Genomic DNA, 25,637 nt, shown 5'->3' with positions numbered 1-25,637 from the left:
GTGTGTTGGAGCCACGGGCACCTGTGTGTGAGGCGGTGGGATGAGGGGCTGTGGTGGGGCTGGGCTCCAGCCTGTACCGAGGGCAGGGACAGCCTGTGCCCTCAGCACCCTGGACGAGGGGTACAGCCCCCAGCGTGCCTCCCCCAGGCTTCCAGCACCCCAATCCCTGCAGGAGAGAAGCAGGCAGGGGGGTAAGACTTGCCCCCCCTGAGGAGGGTGACCCCTCCTGCCTGTCTGGAGCACAGACCCCTGTGTCCAGACCCCCATTCCCACACCTGTCCCTATCCCCCCAGCTCCAACCCAGGGGTCCCCCCCTCCACCCATTGTGCCGCCAGGGAGGCAAAGTAGGGGACCCCAGGTCTGTTCCTGACCTATCCATCCTCTGGGGTGGGAATTCCCAGGCTGGGAGCACGCATGGGAGCAGGGCTTGGTGTGCACGTGTCCCAAAAATCCCGTGCCTGTCATGCCAGTGTCCTGCCTGTGCCCCTGTGCCCACACGCTGCCTGTGGGGCTGCCGAGGGATCCCGTGTCCTCTGGAACAGCCAGAGCAGTCACTGCTCCTTGCCCAGAGCCACAATGCCACCCTGGCACCGTGGGACACGCTCGCCCTCCGTTTGGGAGCAGCCACCACCCCCCAACACCATTGGTGACCTGGTGCAGCCTCCCAGAGTGACGCCCAGACGCGTCCCTCGAGTGTCCCTCCCTGTTTGAGGGCTGGAGCCGGGCGGGAGATGCCACCGTAATTAGGTCCCTCCTCATTAGCCGCGGCAGGTGCTCGCTGAGTCACGGCCGTGCAGGTGCCGCCGTTCCCTGGGCGGGTCGGGCGTCGGGGAGCGGTGCCGGGCGAGTGTCCCTGTGTCCCCCTGGATCCGTGAGGAATGGCCATGCCACTCCAGCTGCCCCGTGCCCACCTTTGCGGCAGCCTTAGCGGGCTCTTCCCCCTCTGGCTTGCCCCGAGAAGGGCAAAACCCCGACCAATCCATCCCCTCACCCTCGTGCTCTGCTCCAGACCTTACTGGCAGCCATGGACGCCCCTTTCTTCTGCCTCCACACCAAGTTGTGTCCCACCCCGCTCCCTCTCTTAACCCTTCATCTATCCTTTCCTTCTCGGACCTCCATCTCCCTCCCCAGATCCCTCCCTTCCCCACACTTACCCTGGGTCATCCTCCTTCATTCCCACAGCCCCCGCGGCCCCCGCAGCCTCTCCCCTCCCGGCACCCCCTTGCCGTGAGCCACCAGCCCACCTCGGGTTCACGTCCCCTTTAAGCCTCCCCAGGCTGGAATGCGAGAGGAGCATTTCAGCGCCCTGTGAGGTCAGATAAAGACACTATATTTATCTGGCCGGTAACCTGAGCCCTGAATTTCTGCGGTGGCATTTTTTTTACGTGTGGCCCCACAGCCCTCGGGCTCGGCCCCCTCCAGCCACCGCGCTCGCTCCCAGGGTAGAGGGGCTGAGCTGGGGGTGCCCCGTCCCCTCCAAAGGGCTCTGCTGCTGCCCATCTCCACATCTCCCGTCTCTGGGACCAGGGGAAGATCCCAAAGGAGGCAGGATCAGCCCCGTGGGCATCACCTCATGCCTGGATGTTCGTCCTCCTGACCAACCATCGGCCGCCCACCCCACACGCAGGTGAGTGGAGGAGGTGGAGGGGACACAACCCTGGGGAGAGGGACTCAGAGAGGCAAAACTGCCCCCCCTCTTCCTCCATCTGCGTAAAACTGCAGGGGAGAGGTTTCTTTCCAGGTTCAGTTCACACACAAAAAACTTGGCAGCTCCCCGGCAGCCTCCTCGTCCCCCCGGCGTGGGCAGAGCCTCCTGCCCGGGGGTCCCTTCTTTTTTTCTTGCACCCACAGACCTCAAAGCAATAACACATCATGCCCTGGGTCTTACGTCAGGGTTCCCCGTGGGTTTGGGGTTTTGCTGCCCGGGGGGTGGCCCGGGAGGGGTGAGCAGCAGGTTGTGCAGCCAGGTGGGGATGTGTCAGCAGCACCGAGCGAGTCCGGGGCGGTGACTCCCGGCCAGCACATGTGGTGTGAGTTTGGAGGGTTCTCAGGCCCAGGGTTGGTAGGGGAAGGGCCCTGGCCAGGCTGACCTCAGCTGCCTGAGCCACCTTGGGCAGTGCCCGTCGTTCTGGGGGGTGGGAGTGATGGGGGGGCACAGGGGAAGAGCGCTGGGATCTCCATCTGTTGACAGGATGACTCCAGCTCCTTGTAGGGAGCAAACATTTTGCGGCACATTCTCCCCAGGGCTTCTCGGGGCCACTTTCCCTAGAGGGAGATGGAATCCCAGAGGGATCCCTTGCCTTGTGCCCCTCGGGGAATGTGCAGGAGGCTGTCCCACCCCTCTGGCACTCTCAGCTGGACATGGAGCCCCTCCATCCGAAACCTGTACACTGGAGCACACAAAGTGCCTCACAGGGTCTCCACTCTGCCTCTGCTGGGAGCTCCCACGTAACCTCCAGGCTGGGACATTGTGTCTCTGGGGACAGGGCACACAGCTCCAAGCCTGTGTAAGTGAGAAGCAGCTGAGCTGTGACACCTTGGATGGAGCCAGCGCTGTGTAAGCTGAGCTGAGCCTGCTCTGGGGCTCTGTGGCCACCGAGGAGGACAGCAGCCACCGGGCACAGGCAGGACAGAGGGGACAGCTGCCACCAGGCATGGGCAAGAAAAGAGAGTCAGCTGCCACCAGGCACAGGCAGGAGAGAAGGGTCAGCTGCCACTGGGCATGGGCACGGCAGCAGCTGGGGACAGAGGAGGGTCTCTGATCCTCTGCCACCAGGGTGAAGGGTTTGCCTCCCCTCTTTGAGCTGAGCTTCCCTTTGGGAAGGCTGGCAGAGCTGGAGGCCAGGGCAGGACTCCCCAGCACTCCAAGCAGTCCCAGGGTGTCCTGCTGCCGTGTCTTGGCGCTGGCTCCTGCCAGGCCACGTGAGTGCAGACCGGACATTCCTGTGCCTCAGCTTCGCCTGACACCTCGGGAGGATGATGAGGGAGCAGGAGGGCTGACTCAGCCATGCCAGCCCCAGGCCTTTGCCAGGCAGCAGGAAAGCTCAGCACTATGACAGGCAGGGAGGGGCCAGGAGCCCAGGAAGCTCTGGGAGGACCCGAGGTTTTCTCACACCCCAGTCAGCTCCTGCGGCTCCTGGCACACTCCGCTCTCCCTCTGCCCTGGGATACACTTGGATGTGACGTGGGGACTCGGCAGCACAGGCAGTCCTAGCAGATGTGACGTTCCTCCATGGTAAGACCTCTCTTCCCAAGAGATGGGGTAGCTGCCATGCCTGGAGCTGGGTCCTGCTCCTGGGCCCCTCATCCCTCCATCAGCTCCCCCACATTCCCAGGCACCTGCTGCCCTGTGGAAACCTGTCCTGCTGCCAGAGAGCACCTGCTGCCCTCCTGCTTCCAAACTGGAGGCTCTCCTGATGCTGCCAGTGTCAGTGTTGGCACGGCACAGTGGGAGATCACGAGCAACACTGGCACTGAGTGATGGCACAGGGTGCTGTCAGAGAGCATGGGCAATGCTGGCAGTGGGTGATGGCATGGGGCTGTCCCAGCACTCAGATCATCTCTGCTGGCGAGGGGGACAAGGATCAGGGATAGCCCAGACAGGGTCCTGTGCCAGGCTGCTCCGTGCCCCAGCAGGGCAGGCAGCCAGGCACGAGCACACGGAGCCGAGGGGCTCTGCCACGCTCATTCTGGCACTTGCAGAGAGTGCCAGTCCCTTGGCTGGGGTCCCACATCCCTCCAAGCAAGATTCCCTCACTGTCCATGTCAAATCCTGACTGGCAGAACCTTTCCTGGGCCCTCACTCCTGGTGAGGGCAGCGGCAGCCTGGCTGGGGAGAGCCGGGTGTTTCGTGGAGTCCCTGCCTGGGAGCAGGTTATTCACCCTCCAGCCTCTGTTCCCAAACAGGTCTGTGTGCTCCACCTTGCTCCTGCTTGTAAATATTTCCCTCTCCACTGTGGGATGTGGTTGTTCCCTGGGCAATAACAACAGCACCCGGGATGCTGGAAAGCCTGGGGCTGTCTGCCAGGAGCCCATGGGTGCTTCTCACCACCCTCTCTTAAAAGCAATTCCAGGGTGTTTCCACACCGGGGTCAGACCCCGGGGCTGTGAGCAGGAGGCTGGGCTCCCCCAGGATCAGGCAGGGAGTGACAAGCTGGGATCCAGTGCCCATCCCCAATCCTGGATGCACCCTGTGTGCTGCCGGGACCGTGCGAGGGACGGGCCAGGCACAGGCTCTGTCACCTCCCAGCTTGGAGCCGGGCCAGAGCCCGCCCCGGCTGGGCTGGGAAAAGCCTGTGAATCAGGGTCATCTCCCGGGTGACTGGAGACTCTCGGAGCCACATGAGCCACTGTCCTGCCAGGGAAGGGACACCGGGCACAGGGGGAGCTGAGCGCCAGCACCGCCAGGACAGAGGAGCTCGGCTGGGGTCCTGCCTGCCCCGGTGCCACCCACAGCCCCAGGACAGGTAGGGAACCAGCCTCGGCGTGGGTGCTGAGAGAAAACTTTCCTCCAGCTCCACACAGCCCGTGTTTGCGGGCGCTGGAGGCTGCTGGCTGCCACAGTGCCCTGTCCCTGCTCCGGGCTGCCTCTGGGTGCCTCTGTCCCTGTCCCCTGTGTGCTCCTCTCCTGTCCTGTGCGGGTGCCACGGGGCAGAAGACCCCTGCTGTCTGTGGGGACCGAGTGCTGGGGTGTTGCCCACCCTTACAGCCTGGCTTTGCCTGGAGGGTGGGGGCACAGACATCACCTCAACAGGAAGACTCGTCTTGAATTACTGATGGGAGGCTCCCAGGGCACAGCCGTGGCAGGGAGATGAGCAGGCTGCTCGGGTCCCGACCTTGCCTCAGTTTCCCTTTCAGTTTGTTGGCAGCAAACTGAAATGCCAGCCCCCTGCCAAGCCCCAGCCCTCACTCTGAATAACCCAGGGAAGGTGCTGGGCTGGCTGGATCAGTCCATCCCACCTGCCTGTCTCGGGCAGAGCTGGGCCTAAGCAACATGACTGTGACCAGGTGACCACCTCCCATCTAGAGGAGGCACTGGGGACACCTCTCCAGCCTTGGGACAGTGTGTCAGGGATGCCAGGGATGCAGGCATGACTGCTGCAGTTCCTTGGCTTGGGTGTCTGTGGGTCCTGGGTGCTGGGTGCCCTGGGGCTCCCTTCTGTGGTGTGAGGTGCCTGAAGGCACATGGGTGGCAGTGCCAGCTGAGTCCTGCTGCCCCAGGCTCTTCAGGAACGCTGACGGGTGGCAGGAACCATGGCCACACTGCACCCCAGAGCACCCCTCATCCCCTGGATTCCCTGTCACCTGCACACCTCTCCCAGGGTGTTCCAGGACAGCAGGCTGCTGGGTGGGTGGTGGTGGTGGGTGCCCCATTGTGCTGACCATGGCCTGTGAAAGCTGACCCCTGGGCTCTTCTTTTGCAGTCGATGCCTCCAGGAGAGCCCTCTGAGCCCCAGCCTGCAGCATGTCCCAGCTCTCCTCCACCCTGAAGCGCTACGTGGACTCCTCCCGCTACACCGAGACCACCTACAGCAAAGTGCCCAGCGGGTACAGCTCCTACAGCTCCTATGGATCCGCCCTGTCCTACGCAGACAGCGACAAAATCGGCTTCAAAGCCAGCTACCTGGGCTCCCCCCGCTACCACCCCGCGGGGCTGTCCCCGACCAGCGGCTATGACAGGCTGCCCCTGTACCCCGACCCCAGCATCCGCCTGAGCCCCTCCTACATCCGCGCCCAGCCCCGGCCGCCCGGCGGGGGGCTGAGCGGGGGGGGCTGCTACTCCTTCACAGGGACCCCCACCAGCCCCACGGGCTACCTGCCCGCCGCAGCGCCCCTGAGCCGCCACAAATCCATCAGCCACTCGGACCTGGCGCGGGAGTTCTCGGGGCTGCACACCTCGGACAGCGCCTACGCGCCCGCCCGCGCCCGGCAGGAGCCCGGCGCCCTGCAGGGGCTCTACGAGGCTGCCACCCACTCCGACTACGTCCGTGGGTACCTGGAGAGCTACGGGAGGAAAAGCAACCACGGCAGCCTCTCCGCCGGCCACCTCGGCCCCTCTCAGGCCAGCCTGAGCTCGGCCCTGCCGCCCTCGGGCACCCGCTGTGCCAGCCAGCCCTGCGAGAGGAGCGGCGACCCCTGCGATGTGCCCGCCCAGGACCCCACGGTACGTGGTGCTGGCTGGGGGTGGGGGGCCCAGCTGTGTTGTGATGTGGGCACACGGTCCGTGGTTGTGCTCACCCGAGGAGCCTGAGCGCTGCTGCTCTCCCTGGGAATCTCCATGTGCTGTGCTGTCCCGGGCCTCAGTTTCTGCGCCTGTCCCTCCGAGATGCCCTTGCTGGCGCAGCAGTGCCGGGCTGGAGCTGCTGAGGCAGCCCGTGTGCCGCCAGGAGGGTGTCCTCTGAGGGCTGTGCTCACCGGACACGCTGCTGGGAACAAACCTCACCCCGTGGCTGAGGGTGCCCACGTCCTTGCAGGACTGTGCCCGTTGCACCTTTCTGCGTGTGTGTGTGACCCGTGGGTGATGGCCCCGGCCCGAGGAGGGGCTTCCTGCTGCCTCATCCCAGCGCGGGAAGGTGACATGACCAGGCTGGGCACTCGCCTTGCTGGGATGGCTGGTTTGGCTGGTGCTGGCTCTGCCACAGTGGGTCGGTGCCCAGTCAGGTTGCTCACTGGTGCCCAGTGATGCCAGTTCCCTGGCATGATCCATTGCTGCCATCTCGGGGCTCTGTGCCCCAGCCCCTGTGGCAGCAGCAGTTTCCCTTTGGCAGCACTGCTCTGGGCAGGGTCACCCAGGGTGACAGGCACTCTGTGTCCCAGGTACCCCTCGGTGCTGCAGGAGCCCCAGGGCCCTTGCCCGGGCCAGGAGCAGGAGTCACACACAGCCCAGCTCGGGTGTGCAGGGGAGCAGCCTGGTAATTTTCCACTCAGGTTTCCTTCCAAGATCTGGTCAGGCTGTGCTTGCCGTGTCTCCCACTTTGTTTCCATTCCCCCCGGTGGAGGCTGGTCTGCCCCAGCCCAGGGTCTGACCTGCCCTTTGCTTCCCTGCGTCTCTGTCCCACTGACATCCACCATACCACGAGGAAAAGTGCCGGAGGATTCTTTTCTGCTTCCCTGGGAGCAGGACAGGAACCTCCTTCCCTCTGCAGCCAGTGCTCTCACATCCCTTACCGTGCCCTTTCCCCTGTGCCCCTTCCATCACAGAACCAGCTGCGCTTGCAGTGCCAGCAGCACCCTGCCCTGGTGTGGGACCCCCTGTGCCCACCTCCCTGATCCCTGGGGCAAGGGAGCAGGTTGGGGAGCTGGGAGAGTGAAGCATCACTGCTGTGGAAGGGAATTCCTGCCTCCCCCTCCCACACCAGGCCCTGGAAGGGGGGGACCAAGGGAGGATCCAGTGGCTGCTGCCAGGCATGTGCACTCTGGAAAGCCCTGACTGCCACTGCTAAGGAAGGGTCCCCACCCCAGTGCCCACACACCGCTGTGATGTGGGTGCCAGCCTGCTGCCATGGGATGTCCATGGGGCAAAGCCCCAAACCACAGCCCTGTGGTCTGCACGTGAACACAGCCAGGGCTGGCTGATGGGTGGCAAAGGTGGCTCTGGGACAGCACCACGCCGGGGCAGGCTGGGTCAGCCACACCGGCTTAGGTTTCCTCAGTGCTTTGATGGGCATATCTGCTATTTTCCACTGCCCTGCCTTTTTTCCCCTCTCCCTTTCCCAAGCAAATGTCCCGATCGTAAAACAGACTTGGGTGCCTGCGGCTGTGCCAGGAGCCGGAAACAGGTGCATGTTGCAGCCCCGGCACTGCCATTGGTTCTGCCCCATTACCCAGCCCCTGAGGGCAGTGCCAGCAGCACCCACTCCCGACAGAGCCAGGGCACAGCAGGGCTGGCTCAGTGCCTCCTCTCATCCCTTATTCCCCAGCCACCTCCTGCCTCTACAAGACACCCTGTGGAGGGTTTTGCAGCCAGCAGGTGAGGGTGCCGGTGTTTGTCCCTGCCCACACCACCACTCTGTGCCTCAGTTTACCATCTCACAGGGTAAAGGTGCAGCTGCAGTGAGTGGCTGTGCTTTGCTGTGCTGGCTCCTGGGAAGGGCAGGCTGGTGAGGGGCAGGGCTGGAGCGGTGCCGCCCCATTAACCACCCCAGGTGTACACAGGGTCAGGAGGCCAGAGCCACCCGCAAACCCGCCGGCAGCTCTCCGCAGTCCCATCCTGAGCAGCTGACGTCCCTGGCCCGCAGCCAGTCCCGGCCCTGCCTGCCGTGGCGGTGCCAACCGGGCCTTGTGGCAACCTCTGCCCGCAGCAGAAGGTCACCGCTGCAGAGGGGACAGCTGAGGGCACGGACCTGGCTCTGGGTGATGCCACCCCACCAGGTCTCCCCTTCTCTCTCCTGCCCCAGCCTCGACCTTAGAGCCTGTGTGCCACTCTCTGGCTTGGAGGGGAATTTGGTCCTTGGCCCAGGGCACCCGATGACACCAGGGCACGAGGTTCAACAAGGGATGTGGCTGAACGTCACCCTCTCACCACAGAACCGGCTCTGCCGGCACGGTGCAGCCCCGTGGGGAGTGCTGAACCAGCATCCCATGGGGCAGGCTGTGCTCCGGGGCTGATCCTGCCCCTGGGATACCCACCCGGGCAGGGTGGCAGGAGCTCTGGATCTCGGGGAGCTGTGCCACGGCCTCGGGGCCCAGGCTGTGACCCGTGGGAGCGCTGCAGGGCAATCCCACAGGGCGGAGAGGGCAGTGGGTGGGTCCCCACATGCGAACGCCGTGTCCCCACATGTGTACGGTGTACACAGCGCGGGGTGTGTACATAAACACACGTGTGTGAGCACGCGCGGGCCCCGGGATTACGACAGGCGTCCTGTTGTGGTGCCCAGAGCCCTGGCCCTGCAGATGAATAACGCTGCAAGATGCCTCCTCAGATATTTTTTGCCGGTGCCAAAAATAGTCTCCCTTCCTCCCTCCCCCCTCCTCCTTCCCCAGTCAGCCCCTCTGCCGGCTGTGCCGCGGACAGGGGAGGCTGCGTCTGCAGCCATCAGGATTCGGCAGCCCCTGCCTCTGGATGGGGGTGCGCTGGGGGCTGGCAGGGGAGGGGAGCAGGCGCTGCTGGGTACCCTCTCGGTGTCAGAGCAGCCCAGCCGCACTCCCTGCCTCGGTCGCCCATGGAAATTTCCCTGAGCGGGCGGTAGGACACCTGGGCACGCTCAGCAGGCGCAAAAGCTCCGCCGCTCGTCCTGCTGCGGTCAGAGGGGTGAAGCAGAGGGAGACGCAGGACTAGGACGCAGGACACCCGGGCTCCCTGCCAGCCTCCGCATCTGCCCTTGCTGCAGGAGAAGAGCTGGAGCCCTGCCCGTGCCGTGCCTCAGTTTACCGAGGGGAGACGCCAGGTGGGGTCTTTGCTCCACGTAGGATTGGGGGGAGCTTTTTTCCCCCGCGCAGGGCACTAAAACACCTCTGAGCTCAGAGCCACTGCATCCCCTGAGGAGGAGGGTTCCCCCAAAATGTGTAACCTGGCACTGGCCCCGCAGGGAAGGCACATGCCTGGGAGCCCCACGGCCCTCTCTGACAGCCCCTCTCTGTGTGCGGGTACCCCGTGCACCCACATGCTGTGGGGCCGCCCCTGCGTTCCTCAGACAGTGTTGGCGAGTGACTCCCGAGGCTGGGTAGCCCCGCTCTCCGCCCGGTGCCTGCCCAGAACACGCCGTGCCCGGGGCCGGACAGCCGGTGCCATCAGCCCCGGGAACGCGGAGCCGGGAGCACGGGGGAGCACTGGGGGGGTGGGCGGGCGCTCCTCCGGCTGCCGCCTTGCCCAAATGCCCCATTGCCCCGCACGGTGCCGGTGTCGGGGTACGGGAGAGTTGAGAGAGGTGCGGAGGGGGTATGGTATCCCTCCGGAGCCCCCCGGAGCCGTGTCCCCCCGCGGTACAGCCGCCCCTCGCGGGCCCCCCCTGTGTCTCCCGGCGCGCTGTACCACGCGGTGCGCGGGGGCTGGCCCGTCACCGAGCCCGTCACCGAGCCCGTCACCGAGCCCCGGCTGCCGCCTCCCCACCCATTTGATGTCAGAGCCGCTCAGGTGCCCGTCAGCCCCGCAGCCGGCACCGGCCCCGGCCCCGCACGCCCAAGCACGGGGGGCTCCGCGCCTGAGCCCGCGCCCCCGGCTCCAGCCGGCCCCGGGCGAGGGGTGCCCAGCCGGCACCCCCCGGCACCCCCTTGCCCTCGGCGGGTCCTCGCTGCCCTGCCGTGACTGCCGGGGCCACCATGAGGGACTCCTACACCGTAACACTGCCCGAGGAGCCCCCCGCGCTCCCCGACCTTCACAAGGACCTGCGGCCCCGCGCCTCCATGCCAGGGTCGCTGCTGGTCTCCACCTTCGTCGGGCTCGTCCTCAATAAGACCAAGGTATGAGATGCCCGCAGCCCCTCGGTGTGGGGGCAGAGAAGGGGGGCCCCCCGCCCTGGCTGGGGAGTGTGGGGTACCCTGTGGCGGCCCCCGTGCCCCAGGATGGGGTGCCCGGGGGTGGGTGCTGGCCGCGGGGACGGCGCGTCCCGGCGTCCCGCAGGATGGCAGGGAGCAGGTGAACGCACGTGTCAGGACACCTGGGTTCCTCTCCCGAGCCCTGCCCTTGTGGTGACCTTGGCCAGGTCCCTCTGTCCCAGCCTGCCCACCACAAGGAAGGGGTCTACTGGCCGCACTGGCCCCTTGGCAGTGTCACCGGACTGAACGCTGTCCCCAGGGCGGGGGCGGATCTTCCCTGCAGGGATGGCAGAGCAAGGGGCAGGGAGGGCAGGGGCTGGGCACTTATGTAAGCCTGGCTGCTCCGGCTCTCCTGCTGCCCCGACGGGCACGGGGTGTGCGGACCTGGATGGGGCAGGACGGTCCGGGTCGTGTCCCCTGTCCCCATCCCCTGTCCCTTGTCCCCGTCCTGCAGTGCAGCCTCGGGGACTCCCCAGCCGCGCCGCGTGAGCCAGCTCTCCTTCACCGCCTCTGAGCATGTCGTGTCCTAGATAAAACCCTGTACGGGAGAGGGGGATTAGCTGGAGTTGAGTCACCCAGGGGAGGGAAATCCAGAGGGGGAAATAACACCTCGGTGCACACAGGCTTGCACCACGGTAGGGGAGTACCTGACCCCCTCCCCACCCCACAGCCCCAGCCCTCCCCTGGGGTCGTTCCAGGCTCTGGGAGGAATCAGGACCAGGCTTAGGTCCTGGCTGTGGAGGAATGCCAGATCTGTGGGGAGGTTTGCACCCACATTGGTGGGACAGCCCAGTCCCTCCTGGCACACAGGCAGGAGCTGCCCAGCCAGGGCGACGGGACAAGCAGTGTCCTGGTGGGGATGGCTGGGGAACACTGGGGCAGCTCCCAGGGGTTGCTGCTCACCCCTGGCACCGTGACCTTCCCTGTGATAGCTGTGGGGACACAAGCAGCAGTCCCTCCAAGGGTCAGACCCTTCAAGTGATGGAGACTGTTGGGGCACAGACCCACCTCTCCTGTGCCTGCTCGGCCCTGTCTGTTTGTGGGCCAAATCCAAGCCAGCTCCTGCAGCCATGGTGTGGCACTGACCCATCAGACGCTGCTGGCACCCCCTGCCCAACCAAGCCTGCCCTCAGCCTGGGGGTCCCTGGGGAGAAGCCGGGGGGTTGCCTGGCACTTTTGGACAGCCACCCCCTGGCACTGAGGTCTGTGCTCAGCCACATCTGGGCACCACGGGGCACTGGCATGGCACACAGGGTGCGTGGTCAGTCCGGCAGGGCCACGTGTGCCCACACAGGGCGGCCCGGTCGCCGCTGGTGCCGGTGCCCGCTGCGGTGGGTGATGCCTGTGCCGTCGCTAAGGAGCACGTGTAACTGGATCTGGGTTATTTTGGGCTGCTGTCAGGGCTGGGTGCTCAGCACCTCCCACACACACACCAGCTGCTGCTATTTCGGAGCTGCTGGGCCCCCTCCCCTCCTCTTCCACTCCCCTCCTCTCCTCCTCCCCCTCCTCAAGCCTGGGGTGGGCAGCTGGGGCGTTTGCCTGAGGATCCTTAAATCCTGGTCATCTGAGGGAGCACTGTCAGTGGTCTGACCCTGCTGGACCCCACCCCTGCTCTGGGGACGTTTGTCCCATCACTACCCTGAGCAGGACCCCTGGGCTCCCACCACTCCTCCCCAGCAGCACCCTGTCCCACACGCTGGGAGAGGGCTGGTGGGCCCTCCAGACCCCTCTGTGGTCTCAGTGTGTCCAGAAAAGAGTGGCAATGCCTCCCGGCCCCAGAGCCCAGGCACCTATGCATATGTTTTCTTGGCCCAGCTCAGGGAACACCTGGGGACCTGGGACAGCCCCCATGGCACAGGTACAGCACAGCCAGGGCAGTGAGAGGCTGGGAGGGCACCGCTGGGCACACAGCCCTGTTCTGCTGCAGGGTTGGGCTTGCACTTTCTCAGGTGGACTTTATCCTGCAAAATAACTGTGCCAAAGTCTGGGCTGCACTTGTGCAGGGCGTCCTGGAGGGGACAAGGTGGGCAGTGACAGGGGACTGTGCTCCTCCTGCAGCGTGGGGCAGGCAGGGGGCACTGCCATCCCCAAGTGTCCTGGGGCCCACGGGGGACAGTGGAGGCAGCCGAGGGGGCTGAACTGGCCCACGGCCCAGGGCATGGGGCAGCAGTGTCACCAGGCAGGGAGAACTTTGAGCCCTGTGCATCGCCCTGGGCCAGCAGCAGCCGCCTGGCAGGCAGGACGGGGCAGGCCAGCCATGGCTTCTCCCCAGGTCCTTGGCCCAGAGAGCAGCTGCGGTGCTGGCCCTGCCCATGATGTCACAGCGGGATGGGGCCTCTGCTGGCACTGGAGGGTCTGCTCCATGGGGGTGTCTGTGGCACCATGTCTGTGGCATGGCCAGTGCAGCACCATCTCAGCCTTCTTCCCTCTCTCTGCAGAGCTCCAAGGCAGTGCAGGGGCTGACTGGGCTGCGGAACCTCGGCAATACGGTGAGTGTGTGCCCAGGCACCATGGCCCCAGCTCACCCCATGCACTTCTGTGGGGCAGGGGGGAGCCCTGGCCCTCCTCCTCGCTCCCCAGCACCCACTCTGTCACCCTGGCAGCTCCCTGCAGGAAGAGCTTCCCCTGCTCTGCACTGCTCTGTCCCCATCCATCCTCTGCCCACCCACCCCAGGTGTCCCCCTGCCACCGCCTCCCTCCCTCTGCTTCCCGTTGCCATGGTTTTCTCTTCTGCCTCCCCCAGTGCTTCATGAACTCCATCCTGCAGTGCCTGAGCAACACCAAGGAGCTGCGGGATTACTGCCTGCAGAACCAGTACCTGCGGGACCTCAACAACAACAGCCGCATGCGCACGGCGCTCATGTCAGGTGAGTGTCCACCGCCGGCCCCTGGGGACTGCGGGGGCTCCCCTGCAGCACAGCCCCGCAGCACAGCCCTGCAGCACATCCTCGTCCCCCTGGGATGCCCCAAATCCTGGGGATACCCACCCCGAGGTCGGTGCTTCTCCCCAGCCTTGCTGGGGCGGGCGCTGTGCTGTGGGTGCTCAGCCAGGGGGAGGATCGGGTGCAGGGACCCCCAGGTGGGGTGCTGAGCTCTGCCCCGGGGGGGCACAGCGATGCCACACCACCCCAGCTTGCTGACCTGCCTCTCTGGCCGCAGAGTTTGCAAAGCTGATCCAGCTGCTCTGGACCTCGTCCCCCAACGAAAGCGTGAGCCCCTCCGAGTTCAAGACGCAGATCCAGAGATACGCCCCCCGCTTCGTCGGCTACAAGTAAGGGGGGGTGGGCGCAGCGGTGGTGGGGGGAGCTGAGCCCCCCCTGCTGCCGCTCACCGGCAGTGCCTCATGCCTTGCAGCCAGCAGGATGCCCAGGAATTCCTGCGGTTCCTCCTGGATGGGTTGCACAGCGAGGTGAACCGTGTGCTGGTGCGGCCCCGGGCCAGCACGGACACCCTGGACCACCTCCCGTAAGTGCTGCCTGGGGTGGAGGAACTGGGTAAGACGAGCTCACTGCCTGCAAGCCCAGCCTAGGGACAGTGACCACAGGGGTCTCTCTGGGCTGGGTGGCAGGGCTGGCATCCTCCAGGCCACGCTCACTCCCCGTGTGTCTCCCCACCCCTTGCAGTGACGACGAGAAGAGCCGGCAGATGTGGAGGAGGTACCAGGAGAGGGAGGACAGCCGCATCAGCGGTGAGCAGGGCTGGGGGAACAGGAGGGCAGGGCAGGGCTGGGAGTTGGGCTGGGAACTGGGGGTCTCACCCTGCTCTGTCCCACCCCACCAGACCTCTTCGTTGGGCAGCTGAAGAGTTCGCTGACCTGCAGCGAGTGTGGCTACTGCTCCACTGCCTTCGACCCCTTCTGGGACCTGTCCCTGCCCATCCCCAAGGTGAGGCACCCCCAGTGATGACCCCCGGCCCCCTGCCCCTCACTCCCTGTCCCTGACCCTCCCTGTGCTCCCACAGAAAGGCTACGGGGAGGTGACGCTCATGGACTGTCTCCGGCTCTTCACCAAAGAGGACGTGCTGGATGGGGACGAGAAACCGGTACGGGGCAGGGGGGCTTTCCTGGGGGCAGGGTGGGCACCTTTCCCCCCCATGCCTGTGTTACCAGCACTGTGGGCACAGGGGGAACTGGCCTCTGCCCTCACCCTCCTGCTTGTGCTGTTTGTCTCCCACAGACGTGTTGTCGCTGCAAAGCCAGGACGAGGTGCACGAAGAAATTCAGCATCCAGAAGTTCCCCAAGATCCTGGTGCTTCGTATCCTTTGGGCAGAGGGATGGGGGTGGAGGGACTGTTGGGGGTGGTAGGGGGTTTTCTCACGGGCCCCCCTTTGTCCCTTGGCTCCTTGACTGACGCCCCCCAGACCTGAAGCGCTTCTCTGAGGCCAGGATACGAAGCAGCAAACTCACCACCTTCGTCAACTTCCAGCTGAAGGACCTGGACCTCCGGGAGTTCGCCTCGCAGAGCTGCAGTGAGTCCCAGTCCCTGCCTGACTCCAGCACAGCCCTGAGCTTCTGGTGACTCCCGTGTTCCTCGTGCTCCCCTGGGTGTCACAGCCGTGGTGGGGGACAGGGGTTTGAGGGGTGGGAGCCACAGAATCCAGGGGATCCAGCCCCGTGCTGGCATGCTGGGGGGCAGTGGGGCTGAGCAGCACCTTTGTCCCCCACAGATCACGCCGTTTACAACCTCTACGCCGTCTCCAACCACTCGGGCACCACCATGGGGGGACACTACACAGCCTACTGCAAGAGCCCCGTGTCCAGCGAGTGGCACAGCTTCAACGACTCCCGGTGAGGCTGCTGTGGGATGGGGCAGGGCCAGCAGGGAACCCCCTGCTCGGGGAATCCTGGTGCCCCGTCCCCGTTTCTCACAGCTCTCCTCCCCTCTCCACAGCGTCACCCCGATGTCGTCCAGCCACGTCCGCAGCAGCGACGCCTACCTGCTCTTCTACGAGCTGGCCAGCCCGTCCTCCCGCATGTAGCCAGCCCTGCTGCCTCCCTGGGGACCCCTGTGCCACCCCTCAGAGCCAGGTCCTGGCCGTGTGGCCCCCCAGCTGCGAGAGGGAGGTGAAGAGGAGAGCCCCCCGAGGTGGCTGCAGAGGGAGCAGCCAGGAGCAGAGCCCGGGCAAGGACAGCCCAGCTGCGAACTGAGGAGGGGCAGCTCATGGCAGGACACAAGGCTCAGGCAGCCCAGGCACCTTCTGGTTGCTGGCATTTGGTTTTTACCTTGGGGGTTTAGTTTCTTTCTTTTTTTTTCCTTTTTTTTTTAATACAGTTTTTTTTTTTTTTTTTTTTTTTTTTTTTTTTTTTTGGTGTGTAATAAAAATCCAGAGCAAGGGACTCTACGGGAATGGGGCCGCCTGTCCCATTGACTCAGCCAGGACCTCTGCTCCCCTGGGGCAGCAGCACCCAGGGCTGGGGACCCAGGAGAGCCTCACTCATCCCTCCTGGCCTCTTGGCACTCCTGTACCTGCTTGGCTACCCCAGAGGATTGGTGAACTGCTCCCGACCTCCTCCTGGCACTTCCAAACCTCCTGGCAAAGGACTCCAGCACTCCAGTTGCCTCCGTCCCGTCTCAGGCAGCAGCTCCCCAGCAGCTGCCCCACACAAACACTCCTCACAGCAGCCTGAGCTCAGGCCCAGACTCACGGACAGGAGGGAGGAGAACATTTTGTGGAATTTATATGTATTTATAGTGGACTTTGCTTCACCTGGAGCACCCACCCCGCCGCTTCCTGCCTCTCCAGGGACTGGTGTCGGGGGATGCCTCGGGTAGGTTTTTACCTGCCTCCTCATACAACGGTGCCTTAAACCATTTAGGGGAGCGGGGGGCCACTGGGGTTGCACAGGAACATCCTTCCTGTGGAGGAGAGGGAGGGGAGGACAGTGGCTTTCCGGGACCATCTGCAATTGGGGCTTTTTCCTCCCCGTGATCAGGAGCCCCCCCTGGGTGCCCAGGGACCCACCCTGCTGCTCCGTCCTCCAGCTAAAGCAAATGCCAGTGGCCTTTTTAGCCTTTTCTCTAATTTATTCACCTCCTCCCCGTCCAGCCTTTGCCTGAGGTGCAGTGGGAGGAGGGACGGGCCCGACCCAGCACCATCCCAGCCTGCAGGGCAGCTACATCCAACCCAGCACCCGGCTGGCTTCGCCCTCACTGCCCTGCGGGCACGGGCTGAGCGCTGGCACGAGCACCCTGCCCAGCCTGGGGCATCCCAGCGGGGCTCAGGGAGGGCAGGCCGGGCTGGGGGGCTGCCCGGGGCAGGTACTGGACTGGGGCAGCGCTGCTGCTCGGCAGGTGGCTTGTTTACTGTGTAAGCAAGATGGGTGGGAAGTGTCTCATACAAGGGAGACTCGTGCGGGAATAAATTCGAGCTTGAAAAGAGTTCTGCGTGCCCGTGGTGTTCTCTGGGAGGGAGGGTGGTGGGAAGCTGCCACCAGTGCCAGGACAGCCTGGCTGTGCATGGCTCTGGAGACCCAGCAGCTCCCATGTCCCTGGAGCACCCATGTCCCCGGAGCAAGGGAGATGTGTGTGCAGATGACAGTCCCTCCACTGTCCGGAGATAGAAGGAGCCTTTCCAGCCCTGCAGTGCCCAGACTCTTTCCTCAAAGCCCCTGAACAATGGCCCCTTTCTCCCCTGCTTAGGGCCCAGACGGGCACCGAGGCATTAAGGGGCAGCAGGAATGCAGGTGGCTGGGCTCGGGCACCCAGTGAGGCAAGGGGGGACACGCTCAGCCTGGGGTCCCCAGCACAGCCCCCTCAGTGCTGCCCTCAACAGTGGGGTGCCCAGGGTCAGCAGCCAAACCCAGGGAGCCCCTGTGCCCCCAGGAGCAGGGTCCCTGTCGGGACGGGCTCCCAGCGGGGCGGGTGAGAGCACAGTCCCCTTTAAGACGCTGGTTCTCCGTGCCAGAGCCTGACCTCGGCATCCTCAGCTGAGCTGGATTAACGGGGCGAGGGGGAAGGGGCCTGCAGAGGGGACTGGGGCCGCTGCCTCCCGGGGCTCCCTGCACTGCCGGCACGGCGGGCATGGCCCTGGGGGCTCCGCGGGCTGCGGGGCTGCGCTGGCACCTGTAGGCACAGCCTGGCACTGCCACCACCTGTGCCCGGTGCCCACAGCGCCCCGGGGCCCATGGGGGCGGCTGGGGAGGAGCGGGGTGTGGGGCTGGGAGCTGTGTTGGGGGGCACGGAGTGCTGGGGGTGCTTTTAGCCAGCCAAGGAATCGCCCGCTGCCATGAGAGACTTCACCGAAATCACGCTCTGCCCCGAGGCTCTGGACCACAGCAAGGTAGGGCTGGGGGTGTGGGTGCTGCCGGAGGTCCCCACGTGCCCGCCCCCCGGTGCCACCCGAGCTTGCTCTCCCACAGACCGAGTTCTGCAACCCCGTCTTCGAGGGCGAGGAGCCCCGGGCAGCCCCGAGCATGGAGCACCCGCCAGACAAGGATGGGACCGGCCCTGCATCACCCCGGGATGGCCTCGGTACCAGCCTGGGGGTTTGTACACACACACCCCTGCCCGCGGGGCTGGCAGCAGTGGGCTGGTGGGCTCTGGGACTGCTTAGGGGACCCGGGAAGAAGAGGAGGGGACGTGCCCAGGCAGGGCTCAGCCAGCCGTGCAGGGAGGTGGGGGCACGGCTTAGCAGCACCCGGGCTCTGCCCGCTGTCCTCGCCTTCCCCGCAGGCCAGCAGCTCTGGGGACAGGTAGGCTGGAGGTACCGCGCCGACTGCAAGTTCACCTGGCTCTGCGTGGCTCTGATGAGCACCATCCTGCTCTTCCTCATCGCCCTCCTGCTGGGCATCGTCATCCACCGTAAGTGCCCGAGCAGCGAGGGCTGGGGGATGGCTGTGACTGTGGTGGGGGGGACAAAGAACTGGCTCAGAGCGGGAGAGGGACGCTGAGAGGACACCCCAGGGTCTGCCCGCGGCGGGGACAGAGTGCCCCCAGGCACAGGAGCAAGGGGGATCTCCACCTCCCTGGGATGTGGCAGGACCACCGGCCGCTGGGAGAGCTGTGTGGGATCCCCTGGGAACTGCACACCGGGGCTGGGTGGGCTTCCTAAGCCCCTTCCCTGCACTGCAGACACCTCTCCCTGCTGGGGCTGAGCAGTCCCTGCTCTTCCCTGGGCACAGAGCTGACGTCCCCACACCCACCCGGCACCCCAGCCACAGCCCTGCCCGCCCGTGGCACGGCCACCACCACCACAGCAGCCACCCGAAGGGACCCCCCGGCCCCCAGAACAGCTGCCACCCCAACGCAGAGCTGGGTGCCCACAGCCCACACGGCAGCACCGGGTAAGTGCCCCCGCGTGGGGCAGTGTTTGGGGCTGGGGGTGTCCTGCTCCAGCTCACGCTCACGCTGTTGCCCCGTGCAGCCTGCGGAGGGACCCTGCGGGGCCCCGAGGGCTCCTTCAGCTCCCCCAACTACCCCGGGCCCTACCCCCCCGACGCCCTCTGCATCTGGCGCATCGAGGTGGGCCCCGGGCTCGCCATCCAGCTGAAGATGGAGACGTTCAGCGTGGAGGGCACAGCCTCCTGCCTTTTTGACCGTGTGGAGCTCTACGAGGAGCAGGGCGTGGATCCTGCCCCAGCTCGGGGTGGCCCCACCAGGTAGGACCCTCATGCCTGGGGAGCGTGGAGGTGCAGTGGGGAGGGGGCAGCGAGCAGCATCATCCCTTGCTGTGCCCCCAGGTTCTGTGGCAACGTGGCCCCCCCGACCTTCAACTCCAACTCCAACCGGCTGCGCGTCACCTTCGTCTCCGACAGCAGCGTGGGTGCCCTGGGCTTCAGCGCCCGCTACCGCGCCGTGGCCCCCAGTGAGAGTGAGTACCCCCTCCCCGGGCACTGCCAGGGCTTCTCGCTGTGGGGAGAGCCATGGGAGTCCCTCCAGGAGGGGACAGTGCCCAGTGGGATCGCCCCCATCCCGAGTTGTCTCTGCCTGCGTGCAGAGAGCTGCGCCTGGGACGAGCACCTGTGTGACCAGGGGCTCTGCCTCCACCTGGGCTTCATCTGCGACGGGTTCCACGACTGCACCGACAAGAGTGATGAGGCCAACTGCAGCCTGAAGCACAAAGGTGGGTGGGACACAGCCCTGCCTGCAGCCCCCAGCCCTCAGTCACTGTGGCACAGTGATGGGTGGGGAGATGGAGGGAAGGGAGAGGGAGGGGGTAAAGCTGCATGTGTGTCCCTGCAGAGTGCGGGGGGGCACTGACCGCCTTGGAGGGGCACCTCTCCACCCCGAACCATCCCCAGCCATACCCACACCAGCAGGTGAGAGAAGGGACGGAGGTGGGAGCAGGGTGAGGGTGAGGTTGGGCAGGGAGGAAAGGCAACCTCCCCCTGGGGAGGGCCGGGGGTGCCCCTGCCCAGCTTCACGGGTGTCGCCGGCTGCCCCCTGCCCCGCAGCTGTGCCTCTGGCAGATCTCAGTGCCCGTGGGCCACGTCATCGACCTGCACTTCCACAACTTCAGCCTGGAGTCGCACGAGGACTGCAGCTTCGACTTCGTGGAGGTGCACGACAGCGCAGGCACGGGGGCCGCCAGCCTCATGGGCAGGTACAGCCCACCCCCCTGGCACCTCCAGCCCCGCTGCACCAGCCTGGGGGCACGGGGCTCCCCTGGCTCAGCTGGGAAAACTGAGGCACGGGGGTGGCTGGTGGGGAGGAGCTGCCGGAGGGCAGGGGTTTGGGGAGGTGCTGCTCAGCCCACCCTGACCTCATCCCTCACCTTGGCAGGTTCTGTGGCCACCAGCTGCCACCCCCCCTGACCTCCTCACGACATGTCATGACCGTCCTGTTCGTGGCAGATGAGGGAGTAGCAGACAACGGGTTCTTTGCCACCTACCAAGCCCGCAATGCCACAGAGAGTAGGTAGCCAAGCAAGGGCACAGGACGCCCAAGGGGGCTGTGCCATCACCATCCTTGGGGGTCTTCAAGGCCAGGCTGGATAAAACCCTGGAAAAATCTGCTCTAGCTCTATAGCTGATCCTGCCTGGAGTAGCAGGTTGGGCTACAGGCCCACAGGGGGCCTGAATTACCCTATAAGGCCATTGATCCTAGCTGTGAGAATGTGACCTGGAGAGGCTGACCTGCACAGGAGCACAGTCCATCACCTGAAGGCTGCCCCTAAACAACCCAGGGAATTTGGGATCTCCCTAAGCCGGGCTGGTGACAGTCACCTCTCCAACCAACAAGAAGAGCAGAGACAGGGGTGGGGAGCAGGCTGACTCCCAGCCATGCCCACGCCCTGCCACACTGGCCTCTGCCACCTTCCAGAGACGTGCAGCCCCGCAGAGTTCTCCTGCAGGAACGGCGAGTGCCGGGCGCTGGAGTCGGTGTGTGACGGCTGGCACGACTGTCCCGACGGCACCGACGAGCTCAACTGCACCGGGGTGTCCTACCCAGCCTTCGGTGAGTGCCACCCCGGGTGCTCCACTCAGCACTCAGCCCCCTCCTGAGCCCCCCTGGGGCAGGGGACATGGTGCTGTAAGGACTGAAGCCCCCCGCCCCGTGTCAGGGTCTGTCTGCGAGCCCGTGCACGTGGAGATGTGCCTGGGGCTGGGCTACAACGCCACCTCCTTCCCCAACATCTGGCTGGCCATCCCGGACCAGGAGGGAGCCGCCGAGGTGCTGCAGGACTATCAGGTGAGCCGCCCCCGGGGCTGCCCCTGGGCTGCATTCCAGGCTCCCCACGGCATTCCCGGCATTCCCGGCTCACCGCTGCTCTCCCGCAGACGCTGATGGAGCTCCCGTGCTTCCAGCACCTCCGCCTGCTCATCTGCAGCCTCTTCGTGCCCAAGTGCACCCCGGACGGGGGGGTCCTGCAGCCCTGCCGGGCCGTGTGCCTGGCGGCAGAGCTGCGCTGCAAGCAGTCCCTCGGCCTCCTGGGCATCCTCTGGCCCATCAACTGCAACATCCTGCCCGACTCCAACGACCCCGTGGAGTGCTTCCAGCCCTGACCCCGCAAGAGAAGAGGAGCAGGGGATGAAGACACCCTCCCCACCCCAAATGTCCCTCCTGTCCTCCTCCTGGTGTGAACACCCTGCTGCTGGGGTGGCCCCCACCCGCAGCCCCCCTTGCCTGGCTCCTCACCTGCCCTGGGTCAGGCCCTCTGCCCACAGCTCCGAATCCCTCGTGAGCAGGTGACACATCCCACAGGGAAAGGCTTGGGCTGGAGGGGCTGTGCTGGGGGCACCAGGGAAAGGGCTAATGCTCCCCAAACGGAGCAAGGCCAGGCAGAGGAAAGCCAGGCTGCAGGAAGAAGAGCCCAGGGCTGCCCATGTCCAGCAGCCCCAAAGCCAGTGGAATAAACAGCTTCAGCAGCTGACAAACCCCAATGAAACCAGTGGCTCATTTGGGGAGGGTCTGTGTGTGGGTCCTGCCAGATCCTTGGGGAAAATGAGGCATGGGCCAAGGGAGGGAAGTCAGGGATGGAGTGGGGGGTTTCAGCAGGAATGGAGGGCACAAGGGAGAAGGGACAGCTGTGCCCTCACTGGGCTTGGGGGCTTGCAAGGTCCCAGGGAGATGGATGGGTATTGGAGGGAGTCATTTTGGTGGCCCCATGGTGCAAAGAAGGGATCCTGCCTGAGCAAGAGCTGTGGCCTTGCTGGCTGAGCTGGTTGTGCTGGCTGGAGGCCACCCTGATGGCCACAGGCCTGGCAACACCCCACGGCCACAAACCAGCTCCCAGCTGGCCAAAAACAACAGTCCCTTCACACCTTGGGAGAGAGGAGCCAGGCGGCTCCCTGCCAGCACCCAGCCTGGCCCCGGGCACTGAGGTCAGGAAGGCTCAGCCAGCAATGCCACCACACTGCTGTGGGCACTGGAACAGGGAGGAGAGAGCCAGCAGTGCTTCCTGCTGCCCCCACCCCTCCTGAGCATGTGGGGAAGTCCCCAGCCCGGCTGGGGTCACTGGGAGCAGGACACACCGGGGTCAGCCCCGCTCTGCCCTTGTACCCAGCACGGCACCACCATTCCCACATGGCTCAGGGGGCTCGAGCCCGCCTGGTTCCTTCATTCCCTGCATGTCCCACTGGCTGTGGGGCACAGGGACTTCCCCCAGCCACGGGACTGCCCCGCTGCCCGGCGTCTGACCGTGTCCCTTGGATGCACTCGGCTCTGGAACAAGTTAAAGGCAAGCTGGGAGCGCCCTCGAAAGCTTCCCCACGTGCTCCACGGTCCCCTGAGGGCCAGCCCTGCCTCCTGGCACGGCCACAGCGCTGCTCTGCCTGTGCTTCTACCTGCCCTGCCCCCTCAGCCACCCCCTGGATGGCTCCTGCAGCTCCCCACGGATGCTCCCGGGGCTGGCACTGCCAGGCTGTGTGTGCCCTGCCATCCCCCCTTGCCTCAGCTCTGCTGCCAGCAGCAGCCCTAAGGCTGCCAGTCAGGAGACCTTCACACTCCGAGGGCTCCCTCTTCCTCCCAGTCTTTGCTGGATTTCCCTTCCTCAGCCTCTCTGTTGTTCCCTTTCACCCCTCTGCCTGTTTTCCCTGTTTTCCCTCCCCTCCATCCTGCTGCCTGGGTGCCCAGATGTGTTCAGTGGAGGAGATCTGCAGCCCGTGCCTCCCCTCCCTTGTCCAGGCTGTTTGCCTCGCTCTCCCTTCCCCCTGCTTACAACACTCCCGACACCATGGGATTATTTTTCTTTTTCCCCTTGTCTTGTAGCTTTTGGCTCCCAAGGCCCTTGATTTCCTTTGGAGTTTGGGAGGAGAGACGTGAGGAGGAGGGGGGGGTGGAGAGGCTGCCTCTCCCAGGGCCTTCGTCAGAGTGAAGTGGCCGGGAAGAGCCGCAGCCCTTCCACCCAGGAGAGCAACGAGGCACCGGGGCAGGAGCTTTGGGACCGCAGTGAGTGGGGACACCCAGCCGGGGGCAGCTGGGACTCTCTGAATTCCTGGCTCCGGCGCCTGGGCGGAGAAGAGACACTTTTTCTCCTCCTTTTCCTCTTTGTTGCAGTCGTGGAGGGGGGAAGAGAGAGCAGCTTTTCTGGGTCGAGGCCACGGGGCGGGGGGGGCCAGCGCCGGCCGCGGGGCTCTGTTCTCGTTGTGGGAAGGGCTGGGGGCAGCGGGGGCAGAGGGGTGGTCCCGGCGCCGGGGTGGTCCGGGGATGCTGCAGCCTCCAGGGAGCCGGGCGGGCGTGGAGCAGAGCCGGAGCCGCCGGGATGCTGCCAAGGGCCGGGCCACGGCACAGCCCCGCGCTCCCCGAGCTGCCGCCCCTCCACTCGCCCCCAGATGCAACAACCCCACCCACTGACACCCCTAAATCCCCCCTGCCCGCTCCCTCGGAGCCGGGCACGCTGCTGATGGGGCAGTGCCCACCCCGAACAGCTGCCAGCCACACCCCCAGAGCTGCCCGTGCCACAGCCCCCTCCCCAATTCCCTGTCCCCAGCACCCCGGGAGCCACCCCAGGGGCTGCAGGGTGGTGGGATGGCACACGGGCCGTGGGGATGCTGCAGCAGGTGCAGCTGCGAGGAGCTGCCAAAAAGGCAAAGGGGAAAGAAGAGGGGAATGTCCCCTGCTGACCCTCCACACCCACTCCCAGCCGAGCACTGCCAGTCCATCTCCCAGCCCTCTCTGCTCTGGTTCCCAGAGCCATGACCCTTCTCTGCCCCTTCCAGCCCCTCCACGGTGGACGAGATGAAGCAGCTCTTCCTCCTCCTCCTGCTCGGGCTCATCACCAGCTCCTTGCAGATCGAAGACAACAAGATCCCTGGGCTGTGCTCGGGGCAGCCAGGAATCCCAGGGACTCCGGGCCTGCACGGGGGCCAGGGTCTGCCAGGCAGGGATGGACGAGATGGCCGGGATGGGGCCATGGGGATGCCCGGGGAGAAGGGCGAGATGGGCCCTCCTGGTAAGAACGGAGACACCCCTGCTGGGGAGGGGGATCTGCTCTGCTCTGCTCTGCCCTGCTCTGCCCTGCTCTGCCCTGTCTGTGGGGAATGCTCTCATGCCAGGGAGTGAGTCCTGGGTGCTGGCACAGCCCCACATTGCCAAACTGAGGGTGCATCCTGCAAAAGTGCCCCTTCCATGCCACCACTCCTCTCTGGTCCTGCCTGTGGTGACCCTGTGCTCCTGTAAAAGGCAGCAGCTCCCTGTCACTGGCAAAGCTGCATTTGTCCCCATCCCCAATGTCATCCTTTTCTTCCAGCCCCGCTTTAGGAGAGTCCACCAGGAAGAGGGCTTCATCATCCCTTCCCTGGCTCCTAGGGTGGGTTTTCTCCCAGCCAGAGGGCTATCTCCGACAAACCATTGATGCTGTGCCAACTTATCTCACGCACCCAGCCCTCCCCACTTGTGTTGCTTCCCCAGGCAATGCCCCGGGCGTGGCTGGTTGGGGCAGGGCAGGGTGGTTGGGGGAGCTCGTGTGGCAGTGGCGACGTCCTAGAGGTAACCCTGTCCCCCTCCTGCCCGCCCAGGAGTGCCCGGCCCCCGCGGGGAGGTGGGCAGCCCCGGCGTGGACGGGCTGCACGGCGAGAAAGGGGCGCAGGGCGAGTGCGCGGTGGCCCCTCGCTCCGCCTTCAGCGCCAAGCGCTCCGAGTCGCGCAGCCCCCCCCTGCCCGACCAGCCCATCCTCTTCGACGTGGTGCTCATCAACGAGCAGGGCCACTACGACCCCGCCTCGGGCAAGTTCACCTGCGAGGTGCCCGGGCTCTACTACTTCGCCGTGCACGCCACCGTGTACCGCACCAGCCTGCAGTTCGACATCGTGAAGAACGGCCAGACCGTCGCCTCCTTCTTCCAGTACTACGGGAACTGGCCCAAGCCCACCTCGCTCTCGGGGGGCACCCTGGTGCGCCTGGAGCCCGAGGATGAGGTGTGGGTGCAGGTGGGAGTGGGGGACTACATCGGCTTCTACGCCAGCGTGAAGACGGACAGCACCTTCACCGGCTTCCTCGTCTACTCCTACTGGCAGAACTCCCCCGTCTTCGCCTGAGCTCGCCCTCGGCTGGGGACGTGCCCCTTCCAAGCCCCCAGCGAGGTGGGAGCCAGGGCACCGGGACCCCCGCCCTGCTCGGGGCAAGGAATACAGCCCCTCTGCCATGCTGGGTGTGGCGAGGAGCACCCCTCGAGCTCACTATTATCTCGGGCACTTGGCTCTGGGGGAGCCCCCATGCCCTGGTTGTGCGGTACCCACCGCACGGTGCCCGGTCCCTGCTGCTCCCCAGGCCGGGTCTGTGGGGCCA

General features: G+C 65.5%; 3 protein-coding genes and 1 long non-coding RNA gene across 5 annotated transcripts in view; 3 read left to right on the top strand and 1 right to left on the bottom strand.

Moving 5' to 3' along the window:
* The window catches only part of LOC108494731, a 1,537-nt gene extending 330 nt beyond the window's left edge, over positions 1–1,207 (bottom strand). Inside the window, exon 1 of the long non-coding RNA XR_001873938.1 lies at positions 1,155–1,207. This is a non-coding gene — a long non-coding RNA (uncharacterized LOC108494731). The remainder of the gene's footprint in view (positions 1–1,154) is intronic.
* A 264-nt stretch (positions 1,208–1,471) lies between these two features.
* On the top strand, positions 1,472–15,557 carry USP2 (ubiquitin specific peptidase 2). 2 transcript variants are annotated; one of them, XM_017809541.1, is made up of 13 exons: positions 1,472–1,627; positions 5,424–6,163; positions 12,912–12,962; positions 13,217–13,340; positions 13,633–13,744; positions 13,828–13,938; positions 14,097–14,161; positions 14,254–14,357; positions 14,434–14,514; positions 14,649–14,727; positions 14,834–14,941; positions 15,140–15,260; positions 15,364–15,557. In XM_017809541.1, exons 2-13 carry the CDS (start codon positions 5,465–5,467, stop codon positions 15,449–15,451), a joined length of 1,743 nt encoding a protein of 580 aa, XP_017665030.1. In that variant the 5' UTR covers positions 1,472–1,627; positions 5,424–5,464; the 3' UTR covers positions 15,452–15,557. The 2 variants fall into 2 exon arrangements, with proteins under 2 accessions (XP_017665030.1, XP_017665031.1); XM_017809542.1 differs by lacking the exons at positions 1,472–1,627; positions 5,424–6,163 and adding an exon at positions 10,066–10,398 and having other exon boundaries at positions 15,364–15,546.
* A 2,081-nt stretch (positions 15,558–17,638) lies between these two features.
* On the top strand, positions 17,639–21,416 carry MFRP (membrane frizzled-related protein). Its single transcript, XM_017809543.1, has 13 exons — positions 17,639–17,752; positions 17,832–17,943; positions 18,145–18,273; positions 18,594–18,755; positions 18,836–19,070; positions 19,152–19,282; positions 19,409–19,534; positions 19,654–19,730; positions 19,866–20,014; positions 20,194–20,324; positions 20,734–20,868; positions 20,975–21,102; positions 21,192–21,416. Exons 1-13 carry the CDS (start codon positions 17,699–17,701, stop codon positions 21,414–21,416), a joined length of 1,794 nt encoding a protein of 597 aa, XP_017665032.1. The 5' UTR covers positions 17,639–17,698.
* Positions 21,417–23,170: 1,754 nt separating this feature from the next.
* On the top strand, positions 23,171–25,637 carry C1QTNF5 (C1q and tumor necrosis factor related protein 5). Its single transcript, XM_017809550.1, has 3 exons — positions 23,171–23,301; positions 24,072–24,304; positions 24,870–25,637. The coding sequence occupies exons 2-3, from the start codon at positions 24,091–24,093 to the stop codon at positions 25,385–25,387; spliced, it is 732 nt and encodes a 243-aa protein (XP_017665039.1). The 5' UTR covers positions 23,171–23,301; positions 24,072–24,090; the 3' UTR covers positions 25,388–25,637.

Source organism: Lepidothrix coronata, unplaced genomic scaffold (assembly GCF_001604755.1).
Source record: "Lepidothrix coronata isolate B3197 unplaced genomic scaffold, Lepidothrix_coronata-1.0 Scaffold27, whole genome shotgun sequence".
Taxonomy (NCBI): domain Eukaryota; kingdom Metazoa; phylum Chordata; class Aves; order Passeriformes; family Pipridae; genus Lepidothrix; species Lepidothrix coronata.
The sequence above is the reverse complement of the archived record's forward strand: the minus strand, read 5'-3'. Positions and strand labels throughout refer to the sequence as shown.